This window comes from Papaver somniferum, chromosome 2 (genome assembly GCF_003573695.1).
Source record: "Papaver somniferum cultivar HN1 chromosome 2, ASM357369v1, whole genome shotgun sequence".
Classification (NCBI taxonomy): Eukaryota; Viridiplantae; Streptophyta; class Magnoliopsida; order Ranunculales; family Papaveraceae; genus Papaver; species Papaver somniferum.
The window spans coordinates 31,833,185-31,850,128 of NC_039359.1; the positions used below are offsets into that span (position 1 = coordinate 31,833,185).

The following is a 16,944-nucleotide window of genomic DNA, read 5'->3' on the forward strand; positions in this document are numbered from 1 at the left end:
TTTGATCTGATGCTTCGCATTCCCTTGGTACCCTCGTCTTTTCGGTTGTTATATAGAAGACACAATCGAACATGTCAAATTAACTATAACAAAGATTATTCATATTGATTCTCAACTCTTAGATCGAAGGCCAGACCCCTCTCATGCTCCGGTGATACACAAAATATTCAAAAGTATTCTAACTAATGTGCTTCGGCTCACCTCCTTACACTTGTGTTGGATATTTAGGTACCTAAGCGAGAAGTATTCACCAAGCATTTGATTCATTTTTTGGCCTAGTAAAGAAAAACAATTTTTAAACCATCAATTTGGCTAAATATGATTTGCAAAAAAAAAAAAACAAAAAAAAAAAATTATAGCATGATTATGATAAATTTAGAACTTACTTTTCTTTGATAAAATTTTTATAGGATTTTATTCCAATTAGATAGTGCGGTTTGATCAACTTGATTGTCCTTCGTGTCAACATAATGATGGGTTCTGTTTCGGAAAGTGATTAGATACAAGAGTACCATTAATTTTTCCTTGATTTAATTGGAAACCGATATTACGATATATATTGTTAGATCACTGATGTGTGTCGTAAGTATAAAAAAATTACTAAAGATATTCACTATTAATATAGCAGTGGTAAGGATCGTTGCCACAAGAAGTCGTGTAATTGATATATTATTCAGGTTAGCAAATAGTCACACAAGAAAATACCAAGAGGATTGACTTTTAAATTTAAAAGACAATAAAAAGAAAAGATGATTAGGGAATCATTCGTTGTTACCAATGTTAACTCAATCAGTATATTTATATATATATATATATATATATATCATTAGAATCATTCATCAACAACCGTAAGATAAGGTATACATTTAACTACCCCAAAACTCCTTGTATCACCGAACAATAGGTACTCTTAGTCACGAAATTATATTCATAACATTATTAATAGTGGTGGTGGTGGTTACAAAGTAATGGTCGAAGTGGGGAGATGAAAGGATGGTGATGAAGAGGAGTATAAGCATGGTGTAAATCCAATACATAATTTAAATCCACTATATAATTATTTCATAAAATGGAATAAATCTTCCTTCATGCCTAGACGTTGTTTGAATTGTCATGAAGCATAACCAGTTCCAAGTGTGAGATAATCATTCTTCATTCTGTATCATACCACACCGGTCACGGGTAAGTACACCGTGTTTGCACTTCCTTGGGCACCGGTGGCTGAATAGTACGCCTATGCTTATCCAAACGCAATTGTGTAAACAATAGCAGAGCCTTTTATTCTTCATCACTTGAAGTATCCAAGTGGATTGTGCATGTAAGTCTCACATTGGCACACATTAGACTCATCACGTACCTTTGCATACAACGATTTGAGTTTCAATTTCACTATACCATGCCTAAAATATAATTCAATCAACATTCAACATCAATAGAATAGTAATTCGTAGTCATTTTATTCAACATCAATAGAATAGTAATTCGTAGTCATTTTATTCAACACTAATCACAAGATACATCACAAAACAAATAATAATCATGAAATTTTAACTATATAAAGGCTCTGATGTTGTTATTGAGTTATATTCAATGTAGGTAATCAACCTAATATCAAGAAAATCATGATTATCAAAATAATTTAAGGTAGAATAACTTACTTGTGGTGATTATGTGGATGAAATTCGAAATTGAAAGATATGATAGAACCACCAATTATTATGTAACAAACCATTTTATATGAAGTGAAGTGGATTCACAATAATACAGTAGAAGATGATTTATTTATTTTTTGAACAGTTCTGACTCTTGGAAATGTTCCTTTACGCCAAGAGAAACAAATAACACGGCTCATGTATTAGCCAAACATGTTGTAGTTAATTCTTGTAACACAGATTGGAATATTTCCTTGCCACTATAGTCAGACATTTCCAGTCATTAGATCAATAAACCTCTTTGCTTTCGTATTAAAAAAAAAAAAAAACTCTTTTCCTTTGGTGCAACAATTCAAACTAATCTACTTTCAAAATCAAATGGGAAATAAATTTATTTGGTTTAACAATTCAAACTAAACCACTTTCAAAATCAAATGAGTTGGAGTGAGAGAAGAAGAGGGAGTGAAGAAGGAGAAGTGAAAACCTGAATGTTCCTGAGAGTTTATAAGTGAAAAACTAAAACTGTGTTTCCGTTTGGTCAAGGTCAATGATTTGATTAGGATTGAACTGTTTTGAGGGAAACTGAATCCCCGTGTCACTAGGCTTAAGAGATAATGCCCCTCCCACATAGTGAGGTGCAATTGAACACTAATTTGACTTGGCTACATTTTAAGCTGTAGCCAAGCGAAACGCGCGCAACCATAGAACTTGGCCTTAGTATAGCACATACATGATGAGCTTGTTCATTTTGTAAGCAATTTTTTCATTTTCTAAAAGAAGAAAAACTTTAATTTAGACCAGAGTTGGTAAAACCGATACAACAAGGCAATAAACTTCCGTTCTGATTTTGCTCCACCCTATAGTTCCAAGGGAAAACATCGCCAAAATATAGAAGAAGACAACACCTCACGTCAGGGATATAAAAGGATTTTCCTCCCCCTGAAGTACAGCCCTCTACTCATGCAGAATTTGGCATCACTTTCTTTAGGAAAGTGATCGGCTGAGATACACTAGGGGCTATTTCATCAAAACCAACATAATTTTGTTCTTCACTGTAAACATGGCACACTGTCATTATAGTCTTCATTAAGCGCCAATTCCAATTTGCCTCATTCAGATACTGTTTGCAGACAAAACGCGAGAATATATTAACATGTGATTTAAAAGAATTTTAAGGTTTAAAGTCCACACAAGATGAGAAGAACGACATATTTCACCTTGCCCCAGTTTTCTTGTAGTGATTTATGAGCTGCCCTTAGATTGTAGCTCGGTATTCTTGGAGAAATATGATGCGGAATGTGCACATTGATATCATGACAAAGAATCTCAATCCTAGCAAAAAGAATAAAAAAACATTTTTACTATTTTAGAGAAGTACGAAGAAGATAGTACATATTTTGTATCTTTGAGTAGTTATAATACGAAAGAAGAAAAAGAGAGAATAGAAATAAGTATTACCAACTAGGATAGTTGCAATGTACAGTTCCATTTAATTGGGCTTTAGCTGCATTCCACTCGTCTGAGGTTTTGAAGGGTATGTGAGGAGCAGTATGATGAACCATTGTGAAAGTACTCATCTACCAGTCAGAGATATGGTAACAAACGGTCACAAAATATAACTTGCAGTAATCTATATAATACACACTAAAACAAACTATTGTACCAAGTTGATATCAAACACATAAGTTCAAATAATACAGAGATCTAGTTGTGTTTACCCAAAAGTGGTAGCCTAACCATGGCATCAACCAGAACTTAACCCATCCAACGAGACCCGTCTTCCAGATAATCAGCGGCCAACCGACTGCTATGAATGCAAACACACAACTCAAGCTTATTTTGACCCTTTTAAGTTCATTTGGTCTGAACTTATTCAAATCGAAGTGCCACATCACCCTAGCAAGATCATATAATTAAACAATTTAACAGATGGAAGAGTATTAAATGGGAATAATCAGAAGTACAGAAGGAAAAAAAAAACAGCAGTAAGAATGTAGCCTTGAAGTGCCAAAGGTTACAATCTTTGTACTTCATATTTTGGGCGTCTGAGCATCATACCAGTGAGCTATGGACATCCATGTCCGAAATGGACCATATCCAAATATAATTGCCTTCCGCAGAGCTGGAACTGAATCAAATTCTTCTTTCCAGACAGGTTGCCATGCCGTATCTTCAACTAACCTGATGGAAAAATCAAAGAGAAGACAAATTTTAAGAATACGAACATGAATCAAAGAGAGGGGTGTTGGGGTGTGAAACGAAATTATAAACCAGATACTATAAATAAATGAATCAGAATTCGTACATATTTGTTTTTGCGTGATGGCGATCATGCTTAAAGCGCCAAGGTTCATATGGGTATATTAGGGGCATGAAGGCAAGCGTCCCAATAATGTCCTCCACTAATTTATTCTTTGAAAAAGATTTGTGAGCACAATCATGGCCTATTACAAAGAACTTCAGCAAAGAAAAGGGGATATAAAGGTGTAAGTATATTGGAAGAAAGTATCTACCAAACTGAATGATTAAAAAGAAAAAGGATAATACTAACCCCGGTTATTGCAGTTCCTGTCCATGCCCAAGCAAGAGGAAGAAGATACCATGGAGATTTAGAGATCATGAAGATCCCCAGTGCATAAGAAGTGACAGATATTAAAATTGTTTTCCAAGCCTTCACATCATCTATCTCAAAGACCTTAACGAAAAGGACACCAATAAGAACGCGAACTATCCTCGGACAAGGACAGTGACAGTAACTTTAAAGAGTATTCAACAGATGAAAGATGTAAAACTCCAGAAACACTCATAAGAAAACTATTCAATGGCTAAAACTGATCAGGTGAGGTGATATGGTTGTCTAACAAAATCAGAAGAACATTGGGTATAAGTGGGCGATGCTAGTATGCCTATTAGGAATTGCCTCTGAGGTCAATTGATAGCTGTGACTCCTAACAGTACACTGTGTGTGTGAATTAACAGGTCCGATATTTTCACGGCATGACATAAGTATGCACGTATTTACTTATGTAGCATAATTAGGGAGATATACCTTCTTGGGAAGGGTTTCAACAATATCCTTCAATGTAACATTATCTGGAAGTGGTTCTCCAATTTGAGTAAATCCATAGCTTTCCGATAACTTCTTCCTATAGTCCGCATTTCCTATGGAGGATGGTGGAACTGCGGCCGCCACAGACTGTGTGGTTTTAATCTTCTTCTTATGAGACAAACACCGGTGAAGCCTGACTCTTTGGTGGATAAGGCTCCCTAACTTCAGGTAAGATATGCCTGTCTATCAATAGAAATTATTTATCAAGGTCCCAACAGATAAACTGAATTTGCGCCACACGGTGAATGTACTCATATAAACCAAAGACATATAGAGATAAGTAGATAACCAGTATTAACTCATTGTTCGTTAGATAACTGAATTCATCCACATTGTTTGTTTCACCCCCTCTCTCTGGAGAGGCAGTACCGTTTCTAACCATCTGCAATTTCTCTTACATGATTAAGCTACTATAAGTGTATTGGATTCATACAGATTCATCGTGCGCAATGGATCCAAGTGAGATTACCATGTTTTCTTGATTAAGCTCTTATGGGCACATGTTGTCATCTACTTATCCATTCCAAACCTTCTACAAGATGAAACAAACTCAGCTCACGCGGACTGTTTGTTTTGAGCTATCCTCACGCTTATCTCAGGCAAAAGCCGGCATTGCACACCTTATTTTCCATTAGATATATAGAGGGAACTATTGCCACTAAAACTGAGTTTCCGCACAAATAATAACGGCTGATAATGATGCTATTTCAAGAAGCAATAAACTGATTCCAATAAAACCAAATTAGTTCAGTAGATATGGCGCTAATGAAATACATACAAAATTTAACCAAATTCTAAAAATCAAGGGACAATAGTGAAATTAAAAAGAGTGAGAAAAGAGGGGCATACATACCACCGCCATTGAAGAATGATGTTTTGAGAGGTTTTCTTAGCATAACAAGTTGGTTAGAGGAATTTGAAGAAGATGGTGGTGTAGGCAACAAACTTAAACCAGCAACTGGAGAAGCTCTTATCGCCATTTTCAGACACTCAATCTGGAGGAGAATCAGTTGTTAGTTTCCCCCCAAGAATGAGTACTTTCTAACTTAAGGAGACGAATGCAAATCCTCACAGGGATTTCAGATTTCTTTGATTTTCTTTTGTGTGGTGAGAGAGATGTGAGTGAAATATTACCGTAGTTTACAAAGAATGGGAATAATTAGGGATTGGCTTGGCTTGGCCCAAAAATATGTTTCCAGTTGCTATTTGGGTGAAAATGTTATTCTTGGGCCCAAAATAACCTCTGTTTCCGACACAAACTACAAAGGTGGTAGAAAACGGGAAGCACATTCCTAAATCCCTTGTCAGTTGTCACCAAAAAAAAAAAAAAAAAAACATTCCTAAATCCCACCCAAGGACTGTTTAAACTTTAAAGGCTTGTAGACAACAATCGTCTTCCTCTGTACCTGTTCAGGGTAAAAGCCGTGGCTTGAGTCTGTTATGGACAGCTGATGTTGTCATGTTGATATTCAAATAACGGAAGACTCCAAGAATTTAACATTCTAGACTTCTAGACTAGTGTGGCAGCATTGTTGCTGAACATACATCGGACTCGAAAGAAATAAGGTATTTCATTCGAATTCGAACTCCTTTAGTGAGACTTGAGAGCATCAACAACAGCTCCTCAAGATGATAGTGAAGTCTTGGACCTCAGCAAATGCAAAGCTAAAAAGATTGAGCGACTCAAACTGGTTTAGGTTTTTTTTTTTTTTCTTGAAAGTTACTATCAAGAATATAAAGCATAGTTTGGATAACTTTGTCTATGTAAGTGGCGGTTCAGATTTGTCCTCACAAGAGATAATCTAGGGATGTAATCGTTTGTCATAAATGATGATTGTGATTGAGATTAGAAATGCATCTAATGGACAAAATTTATCATGTCATTAAGGTTCCATAATTCTTCATAATAAATATTCTATTAATTAGCCATGATAATATTTTGTTAAATATCAAATTAAAAATGATAATATATAAATTATTCTACTAATGATGATAATAAATATATTTTTGTTAGCTAATACTTGAAATTAGTTTGGTATTGTTGCGAGCTTTACAAAAGTGCTTTTAAGATGTACGTTATTGTGCAGAGCTATGTAAAAAAAGCAATTGGCTGCCGATGTACGTTACTATGTCGAGCTTTGTAAAAAAAAAAACAATTGAATGGTTGCAAATTATAAACTAAAGCTAAAACTATTTTAAAAAGCAGACATATCTCTGAAAATATCAGGTTCAACTGTAGTTAGTGAGAAAATGACAAAAGCAGACATATATCTGGAAAAAAAAATTATTTCTATTATATTGTGAATAAAATAAGTAAATTTCTACTATTAGAGTACATACACATGTAATATTAAGTTTACTAATTAGTATTATTACTAAAAAAATATAATTTTTCTTAACCACTTTTTAAAAATCAATAATTTCTTAATATTTGTTGTTGAAAATAAAAGTATATTTCAGTGATACGATATAACATAAAATGTGGTTTGAAAATAAAAAATAAGTATATGTAAAGAATAAAATATAACGAATAAAAATTGGTGATCACATATAGATTCAAGGATAATTGTTGTCAGTTATAAAAAAGATGGGATAAAATTGAAAAATAAAATATGAAATTAGGGTGAACTATAGCATTTGTTTTTGAAGCTTTTAAAAGCTCATTCTCCCCCACTTTTAAAACTAATAGATTTTGGAAATGTACACTTTAAGAAATCTTTCGAACACTAAGATGAAAAATATTGCTATAAATATGTTTTCAAAGAACTTTTTTTTGAATGAATGAAAGTATTGATGCCCATTGAGTAATTTCGCATCGCTTCACATATTTCTTGAGAAATGGTTTAACGTTATTTTTATTCAATGATAATGGATATCAGAGTTTATTGTTAGTAGAGCTTATTGTTATTAGGTTAATTACATAATGATTTGACTTACTAACTAATCATGGTTTTATTATTTTTATGCAACGAATAACCTCACATTTGGAAGCATAATGTTGTAGAATGTAATGTCATGTCCCTCTACCGATAATGTCCCCACTAAGCTACTGCGGTCATCTAACAATATTGGGTTTTCAATGGTCACCGCTGTGGTCATCTAGCATCAGCTTCTTAGGAGGTCACCCATCCCAAGATTACTCAATACCGAGCATGCTTAACTATAGATATTTTTCGCCAACTACGAAGCCAATTATGCTGAAAAGATATCGGTGTTAGGAAAGGAAAAACCATTACCTATATTCCAACTTAATTTGGAGCCGTCCTCGGGTACGGAATATGTTCAATCCTAGACTCTGACATTTTTCTCACTCATGAGACCCTTTCCCGACACAATCCGTCAAGCATACTCTTTCGCCCTCGACATGTAACCCATGGTCGACTCTAATACCATTTGTAAGGACTTGATCATACGCCAATACTGTTCCCACTTAGTCACTGTGGTTATCCGACAGTGTGGGATTTTCAACTAAAACTGATGTGGTCATCCATCATCAGTTTTCTGGGAGGTAGCCTATCCCTAGATTACTCTCGCCCGAGAACGCATAAGTCAGTGATTTTTACCAACTCTGGATCCAACTATGTTGAAAATGCCACAATATTACGAAAGTACAAGCCATTACCTATATTCCATTCGGTGAACTTTTCTTTCCGAATTGAATTACGTACATAATATATATGGGAATTTTGAAAAACTAAAATTACATCGGAAATGACTTAACATTTTGAAATATAATATCTTAAGTGAATGAATAAGCTTTTAATTATGTCATTGAAATAGTAAGAACATATAATAATCTTGGGCATCTCCATACATAACACCGAGGCTTTTTATGTAAAAACCTCACACCTCTTATCCCAAGGTGGTCAAGTGAGTTTTGGTGTTATGTGGTCGGGACCTGAGTAGTGTCTGATGGTCCATGAATATCATAACAATTGGTATCAGTACCCGTGATTGGGGCTATTATCCGAACGTATAAGTGGTTGTGGATGTCACCCAGTTTAGGTCGCAAGTGGAATCAAACTCAAGGTGAAGAAGGCAAGGCCCAAAGTTGGACTGGCGCTCGAGGTGGAGTTAGTGTCTCACCCATGAACTCAGGTGGAGCAGGGTTCTAGATAGGCAAGGCAATGCTCAAGGTTGAACTGGCTTTCAAGGTGGAGTTAGTGTCTCACACATTAACTGTCAAGTAGCAGGGTTCTATGTGGACAAGGAAATGCTCAAGCTGGAGTTGGTTCTTGCCTTCTCATTAACTCAAGGTGGAGTAGGATTGTAGGGGCATAGTGACAATAATCATGATCGATGGGTAGCACATACAGATGGTAATCATATGGTGAAGTATGATTGGACTGGTGAAGTGGTTTAATACCTCCAAGGTGGAGATTGTTGGAGTATATGACACGGTAAATCACTTAAGTATAGCTAGGGATAGTCTCACATGAAAGAAAGAGGAGTACATGTGGAGCTTAATAAGCTTGTGCATCTCCTTACGTAGCACTGAGGCCTTTTAGATTAAAACCGCACACCTCTTATCCCAAGGTGTCCAAGTAGGGACATCATCGGTGCTATGTTGTCGGGCCTATAGTAGGTTCCTATTTTCCATGAAGATCCTAACATCGTTCACTAAAATAAGGAAGATGCAGAAAGGTAATACCATTTCAAAAGATCGATAAGATATCTTTTTAAACTAAAAAACATATCAAATAATATATATTTTTTTGGGACAAAATATGTAAAATTTAATTTCGATATAATTTCATTGTTGGCTTGAAGATACAACTCGAAAAAGGAGAGACGTAGTATGGGAGGATGTCAAGGCGGAAAATGCTAGAAAGGATTTGTGAAGTGAAGGATAAAAATATTTATCGGGTTTCCCTTTACTTTTGCAACGATAAGAAGGGTAAACTTGATATTAATACATATTATATTTAATATTCATATGTCGAAAAATGCATAACTAAAATAAAAATTATGCCCGTGCCGTAAGCAGGTACAAACAAGTCGTTGAGGTGCAGAAAAGGACCGAGGCAACTGTATGGTGAAGTGAAGACTACATCAAGTAACCGTGTAGTTAGGCACGTGAAGGTTAAGTCAAGTGATCAATATTCAAACTGAAGTCAAAGTCAAGATGAAGTGATCAAGACTCAAGTTATCAGAAGATCGACGGAGATCAAACAACACAGAAGATCGACGGAGATCAGTTAAGTTTCTAAAAATAAAAAGATCTTGTTAATTTAGGTAGTTTTCTAGACAAGTCAAATATCTAGCTAATTTCCTATTATTCATATTCTAGTTAATTAGGATATATATTATAGAGAATAATATACTCCCTCCGTCTCTAATTAGATGAGCTATTTGTAGTTTGCACAAATTTTAAGGCAAGGAGGAAAGTGGAGTATATTTAAGTATTTTTTACAATTATACCCTTATGGGCAATAATTAGTAAAATTTAGAAACGATTTATCTCTTAAACTATACCACGGTTTTATATAAACTTTATACCGTTGAAAAGCATTTTAAAACACCTACGCAACGAATATAAACATGACTATCAAATTATACATATTTCATATAGTAACAATAATCAATTAAAAGGATAGTTTTAGAAATACTCCCTTGATTAGTGAAATAGCTCATCTATTGTTGGACAAAACTAAAAACCAAATAGCTCATCTAATTAGGGACGGTCGGAGTAATATCCTATATTAATTATTCACACTCTATAAATAGAGAGTCTTAATGTAATTTTTAATCATCTCAGAATGTTCTGATGATCAATATTATTATTCACCTTACGGGGTTGCTTGTGGATGTAGGTCGAGTTGACCGAACCACGTTAAACATTGTCTCCATTACTATTTCGGTATGTAGATCATTTTATTTCTTCTTGATTATTTATTTTATCATTTATGATTTGATTTTATTCATTTTCTAATATCAATGATATCCATCTTGAATTTGATCTACATATCAAAATTTAAGAGTTACTTATATTGAAAAGCAAAAGTGTTACACAGGATTTTCCAAAATGTTGGTTTCCCTTATCTCATCCAACGGATTTGAGATATTGGTGTCTACCAACATAATGTTAACCTCATTTAGTAAGCTAGAGCTACTAGCTGAAAAAGATAAACATACATCCGATAATAAAGCAGAATTTAGAGAATGAGGTATCAACAACTATTGTTGTTTTTGAATTTCTTGTTTACGCGCTTCTTTATCCAAAGTGTCTGCCACTTCATTTCCTTTCCTATTCTGAAACATAAAACCCAAAAAAAATTCGCAAGTCTTCAAAATCTTCAGTGCTTTAGAGACTATTGCTTGATTTCTCCAAAAGATGTTGCTCTGCTTGTCCTGAGCATATAAGATTAACCTCTGGCAATCACCTTCCACCCAGAAGTTCTTTAAATCCATTTTTTTTGCCCAGGTTGTTGTTTCCAGCATGCTCAGAGCTTCTGCTTCTTCTGTTGTGGAGGCCCTGAAAGTCACAGCTGCAGCTTGGATTGCACCACCTGTATCACATCTCAGTATTAAACCATATCCAGCAAGAATAGAAGAGTCAATCCAAGAGGCATCAAAGTTTATTTTCAGTTGGTTTACTTGCGGTTTTGACCATCTACTAGCATTTATGTCAATATAACTATGAAACACAGAAACGAAATCATTAATAACTCCCAGTTTTGTTTGTCTCAGAGGAGACCAAAAAGCCAAGTGCCTATGAACAACAAGAGATAGTTGAATGCTTGTAGTTGATTTGGATTGAAAGATCCTTAAACATCTTTCCTTCCAAATCAACCAACATTTAGTAGCCATGATTTCTATCTCAGAATTGTCATATATACGTGCTATCCAGTTAGAATACATTTGAGCATAAGGAAAAATATCGTTTGGTCCTTTTTTAGGTGGGCCCATGTCAGTTCGGTCCTTTGGGAAAACGCCTTTACTGTTTGGTCCATAATTATTTAAAAATATTAAATGGACAAAAGTACCCTTCCGTGTTAATTTCTACTTATTTTTTTGTAACATTTCATTCTTCAAAATGAACTCCTGTTAATTTCTACTTATTTTTTCAGAAATCACCTAAAGAAACCAGAGTTCACTACAGAAAATGAACTCCATATAAAAATCTAAAAAAACAGAGTTCAATCCAGAAATGAACAGAGTTCGTTCCAGAAATGAACTCCATATAAAAACCTAAAAAAAACAGAGTTCGTTCCAGAAATGAACTCCATATAAAAACCTAAAAAAAAACAGAGTTCGTTCCAGAAATGAACTCCGTATAAAAACCTAAAAAAACATAGTTCATTTATGGAATGAACTCCATATAAAAACCTAAAAAACACAGAGTTCATTCCAGAAATGAACTCCATATAAAAACCTAAAAATGAACAACATCATCATCTTCATCTTCTTCGACGACTTCAACAGCAGCAACAACATCGTCGTTTTCAAACACCAACAACAACATCATCTTCGTCGTCTTCAAGCAGCAGCAGCAGCAAAACATCATCATCTTCAAACACGAGTTCATCTTCATCATCAACAATCGACATCAAAAACAGCAGCAGATCCATGAAATCGTCGTCATCGTTTTCTTCTTCATCATCATCAACAAAAGACATCAAAAACAGCAGCAGATCCATGAAAATCGTCGTCATCGTTTTCTTCTTCTTTATCATCAACAACAACAACAACAAAAAATGTAGCAGAAAGAAAAAGAAAAAAGAAATTGAAAGAAAAGAAACTAGATCTGAAAACAGGTGGAGAGAGAAAGTAAATCTGAAAATAAGATATTTTCTAGGGTTTTTGTCTATATATGTGGTCTCAAAAGGGTATTTCTGCCACCACACAATGACAATTACATCATTCATGACATCACCCTAGGACCAAACCATAATTTTTAGGACCAAACCATAATTTATATTTCCAAATAGGACCAAACAGACAGTTGACTGGGTCAACTGGACTAGACTCTCTCTAATATATTATTTCTAGGACCTATTGGTATTTCCTACTTGAGCAAAAGAGTAATCTAAATTACTACTATGATTTATACCTACAAACAGGAGGCACTAAAGCAACAGTTTCAGCATAAGGATATTCAAAAAACAAGTGCTTTAGAGATTCACATTCATGCTCACAGAAGATGCAAGTTATATCTATATCATCCAGATGTTCACTCAGTTTTTTCCTGACAGTCAAGGCATTATGGATACACTTCCATAAATTTATTCTTTGCGATACATTCAGATTCCAAAATGATTTCCAAAAAACAGTTATATCAGTATTAATGGAATCCAAATAAGGATTGTCATTTTTTTTTAAATGGTAGGTAGGAGTTTTTTTTTTCTTCTCAATCAATCAATCAACCATTGTTTTTAAACATTCTAATATCATGCTGGACACATACACAAAAAGGATTGTCATTTTTTTTTCTTTTTTTTTTTTGTCATAGGCAGGTCAGGAGTTATGATAAAGGAATAATGTTCCGATTTATGGTATGGGGAGAATCATAGACGATGATAATATATACTGCTCTGATATTTATGTCAAACTAAAACAAAGTGAAGCCTAACAAAATGTTCAACCTTTCACCACTCATTTATGATTCCTGTACATAATATGATTAAGTTGGTCTACATTTTTCAGCTTGTACATCAAGTAACAATGTCCGAGGGAGAGATAGTATGTGTTGCAAAATCAGAATGGAATCTTTTGACAGATCTTTCATCACCAAACAGCTCCTTGCCAGAAAGCAGTCTAAAATTCAGTGTCGAAACAAGAAACCATGACCTTTGAAATCATGGTTCTGGCAAAAGGAATGTAGCTCATGCTATACCTGCAAAGAGAAAGAGTGCGGCGCTACTACATAAGTGGCACAAGAATGATATCTAGCACAAGAAGACTAATGGCAGACATTAAATACTCTGAGACAAGTTCATTATAAAATCTACGACAACAACGGTTGGTAGTTGTCTTGGAAACAGAAAAGGGTATTCCTCCTGTTTACTCTTTCTTTTAAAGACAAACTGGAACACAACCAGCCATGATTGGGGTACCAGCTGGAAAGAAAAAAACATCCATCCAATTAACAACCTTCATGAGAGAATACGTCCAAAAAAAAAGATGAAGCGAGCTGGACTTAAGGGTAGCACCTAACTATTGACTAAAGCTTAAAAGGCAAGAACAAATCAAAAACGCCTATGTGATTGCTGGAGTAAATGTACCTCACTAAATTAAGTAAATATGCAACAATCAAGTAGATACAAGTCAAGAAATTTATTGTAAAGAGTGAAGCGGACGTCAACTTGCAAATTAAAGTAGAGAGCGAGTGGAGGGGTAGAAAGAATGACGTACCACACAAGGGCCCCAAACTCTAACATGATTGCCAAAAGAGTTAAAAGCTTGCTGTGCACCTGCACAGCAGGAAGTTATGAATGTTTAGCGACATGCAAAATTGCTCGGGGCAGCGTGGAAAAGAAATAATAGGATTTATTAGCACAAAACAACCGTGTTTCAACTTACATAAAGAGCACAAAACAGAGCAACTACAATACTTGCAAGGTATATGGCTGTTGCGTAAATTCGAACAGGATCAAGCATCATTGTCACTTGACGTTTGGGGCCTATTAGGAAGGCTGTGCTGGCATTAAAAGTTCATGTTTAGAATCAATCTGAGAGACAATACTGCAGAAACAGAGAGCCACAAATAACAGAAGAATGCCAGAAGTAGGCCAAAACACTGGCACACTATGCCAAAAAGGGGGGACTTTCACCTAAAACAAAGAAGGATGAAACAGCACAAACAATTTACACGCGGCTAGAATAAGGCTTCTCTCCTAACAGCAGAACAAAAATATTTTGCCTGTCAGATGTAATACAGTATCCTTAATTCGAGTCCATTAACTTACCTCCCAAGAGACAGCAGATTTCCAAAGGTGAATGTTATCCCAAACTTGATTGGATGGAAAAAAACAAGCATTGACTGATCCACAAAGAGAAAGAACTTCATATTAATTAAAGCATAACAATATATGCACGATTTAACGAAGTCCCTTACTATTTGAACAAGAAACGTCAGTGACACAACTGTTGGCTGTTCAGTAAGGCTATGTTGGTTTCATGTAAACAAAGAGTAACAGATTGGTATTAAATGAAAGTAATACAGGGTGTCGGGTAGGCATGAAAACTAAGGAAATGCTTTTTAATTCTCTGTGTTCCTCTATTGGTGAATAGACCATGCGTTATAATTCTTTCCCATTTTTATTGAAGATAGTACTCAAAATAATAAACACCAAACAAATTATACAATCTAGGGCAACCTATATTCCATATAAAAATATCACTAGGATGGCAACTGGAAAATTGGTGCTAAAATATCACTATAAGAGATGAAAGATTTGAGAGGAAATAAGAACTCATATAACAGATGAACTTACAAGGAGGGTACAAGTTAAACCAGCTACGAAGCAGATAGCAAAACCATAGAATCTCTGATCAATAGGTAGAAGAAAAGTATCAGTAACCTTACAAAATGATAATATTGGCAACAAACATCACTCTGGAGTACAGTAAAATGATAGTAGCCAAAGTCAAATGCAGTGAATCATAACTGTTTAAACACACTCCACTTTTAATGTTTAAAAACTCATCTTTATCTTACTTGAACAGATTGATATTCACTATATTTTAAAGGCAATGTATGATAATAAAATGAAGTGATAAAAAACCATCACAGACAGCAATAGTATGAGCAGGTTGACTCTTTTGTTGGTTCATTGCAATGACAACTTTAGCTATCTAGTTGGAAAGAACCCTAACCATTCCCCAACCAAAGTGTGTATGAGTTTGTACATCCTTCTAAACTGCACTTTGACGAACTAAAGAGTAATAACATAAGGTTCCTTCAGCAAATTGAGGTTACTGTTTGTTGAACAACTAGCCAGTCAGGCTCCAGAATCATAGTTACTTGGAGGTTGACGTATAAAAAAATAGCTAAATTTCAATTTTCATTTAAGCAATATACCTACCAAAGTCTTCAAAGATAAAGAAAAATCTAGGATGTTAAATGTAATCAAGTATCAAGCAAAACTGCTTGAGATGTTTTTCTTCCTTTTTCTTGATCAACATGTTGGTTAATAAAAGTTGTTCTAACTTTTGCATAATTTATCGTTTACAGTAGATAACATACAGCAATTGCCCAGTAGATTATCTCACCACAAGCACGAACTACGAAATCTCAAAAAGCCCAAAAACCTATAGGAAGAGAGCAACAGCCGTAAAAAGAGCTAGACAACATGAAGGATCAACAGACAACATATACCCAAGAGAAAAACAAATACAAATTGATATGGACTATGTCAAACCTTTTGCGAGGTTTCCTTGGATTTCTAAAATCCAAGAGAAAATGATAATCTCACTACTTGGATCTCCAGTATTCTCACTTGTTATTATTTATGCAATAAAACTACGAACTCGTTATCATGTCAATTCAAAAGCAATCAAGACGGAAACGTTATTATAGATCTCTTCAATCAAACGTACCAACTAAAATCAAACCCTAAAATATACAGGACAAACAAACCCTAACAGATCAACCACAGAATCGAGAACAGTTTGAAAATTAAACCCTAGGTGAAGAGATTAAAAGGGAAAAATTGAGAAATTGAAAACAAGAGGAACCTGTTTAGTAGACAATGTGCATTGGCGATTGAATTCGTCCATGAAAGATTCTTCCTCCGCTGCAGCCTCTTCATCTTCTTCAACATCAATTCCTGCCATAATCTTCATTTTCTCCCATGTTTGATTCATTTTCTCCATTTGATATCTCACTGGGACTGGGTAAAGCTTAGATCGAGAGAGAGAGAGAGAGAGAAAGTTGTCTAAATTTTTTTGAAGAAATAAGAAGTCCGAAGAGTGGAGTCCACTTCAGTCTGTTTAAGCAAGTACAGGTAATATACAAGATGGGAGCCTAGTTAGCAATTCGGGATTCGGCAAACGTACGCGTATTATACGGTTCTGTAAAATTCAAATTCGGTCCAAAATTCGGTCAACGGGACGTGATTCGTCATTAATTCGGAACGGCATACGTACGTGTATAATTCGATTTGTAAATGTGAGTTCGGCTCTGAAAATTCGGTATCTATATATAACAAATAATTTGTATTTATAAGGTCATAGACCAAT

At 34.9% G+C, this 16,944-nt stretch overlaps 2 protein-coding genes across 2 annotated transcripts; both read right to left on the reverse strand.

The window, feature by feature from the left end:
• Positions 1–2,418: 2,418 nt before the first annotated feature.
• LOC113347290 (omega-6 fatty acid desaturase, chloroplastic-like) lies at positions 2,419–5,884 on the reverse strand. The gene is made up of 9 exons (XM_026590914.1): positions 5,615–5,884; positions 4,702–4,940; positions 4,204–4,347; positions 3,958–4,109; positions 3,711–3,833; positions 3,371–3,548; positions 3,111–3,229; positions 2,870–2,984; positions 2,419–2,772 (listed from the first exon to the last, which is right to left on the reverse strand). The coding sequence occupies exons 1-9, from the start codon at positions 5,739–5,741 to the stop codon at positions 2,611–2,613; spliced, it is 1,359 nt and encodes a 452-aa protein (XP_026446699.1). The 5' UTR covers positions 5,742–5,884; the 3' UTR covers positions 2,419–2,610.
• Positions 5,885–13,231: 7,347 nt separating this feature from the next.
• LOC113347291 (vesicle transport protein SFT2B-like) lies at positions 13,232–16,671 on the reverse strand. Its single transcript, XM_026590915.1, has 6 exons — positions 16,441–16,671; positions 15,198–15,251; positions 14,670–14,743; positions 14,284–14,401; positions 14,116–14,174; positions 13,232–13,597 (listed from the first exon to the last, which is right to left on the reverse strand). Exons 1-6 carry the CDS (start codon positions 16,576–16,578, stop codon positions 13,519–13,521), a joined length of 522 nt encoding a protein of 173 aa, XP_026446700.1. The 5' UTR covers positions 16,579–16,671; the 3' UTR covers positions 13,232–13,518.
• Positions 16,672–16,944: the final 273 nt, after the last annotated feature.

What these genes read in the sequence shown, in the direction of transcription:
- LOC113347290 (XM_026590914.1), bottom strand. Translation starts at nt 5,741, where the DNA reads ATGGCGATAAGAGCTTCTCCAGTTGCTGGTTTAAGTTTGTTGCCTACA. An exon ending in CAGGAACTGCAATAACCGGG is followed by an intron (nt 4,110 to 4,203) that starts GTTAGTATTATC and finishes TCTTTGCTGAAG; the next exon opens with TTCTTTGTAATAGGCCATGA. An exon ending in TACAAGAAAACTGGGGCAAG is followed by an intron (nt 2,773 to 2,869) that starts GTGAAATATGTC and finishes GTCTGCAAACAG; the next exon opens with TATCTGAATGAGGCAAATTG.
- LOC113347291 (XM_026590915.1), bottom strand. Translation starts at nt 16,578, where the DNA reads ATGGAGAAAATGAATCAAACATGGGAGAAAATGAAGATTATGGCAGGA. An exon ending in GTTTAACTTGTACCCTCCTT is followed by an intron (nt 14,744 to 15,197) that starts GTAAGTTCATCT and finishes TTTGTGGATCAG; the next exon opens with TCAATGCTTGTTTTTTTCCA. An exon ending in AATCTGCTGTCTCTTGGGAG is followed by an intron (nt 14,402 to 14,669) that starts GTAAGTTAATGG and finishes TTTTAATGCCAG; the next exon opens with CACAGCCTTCCTAATAGGCC.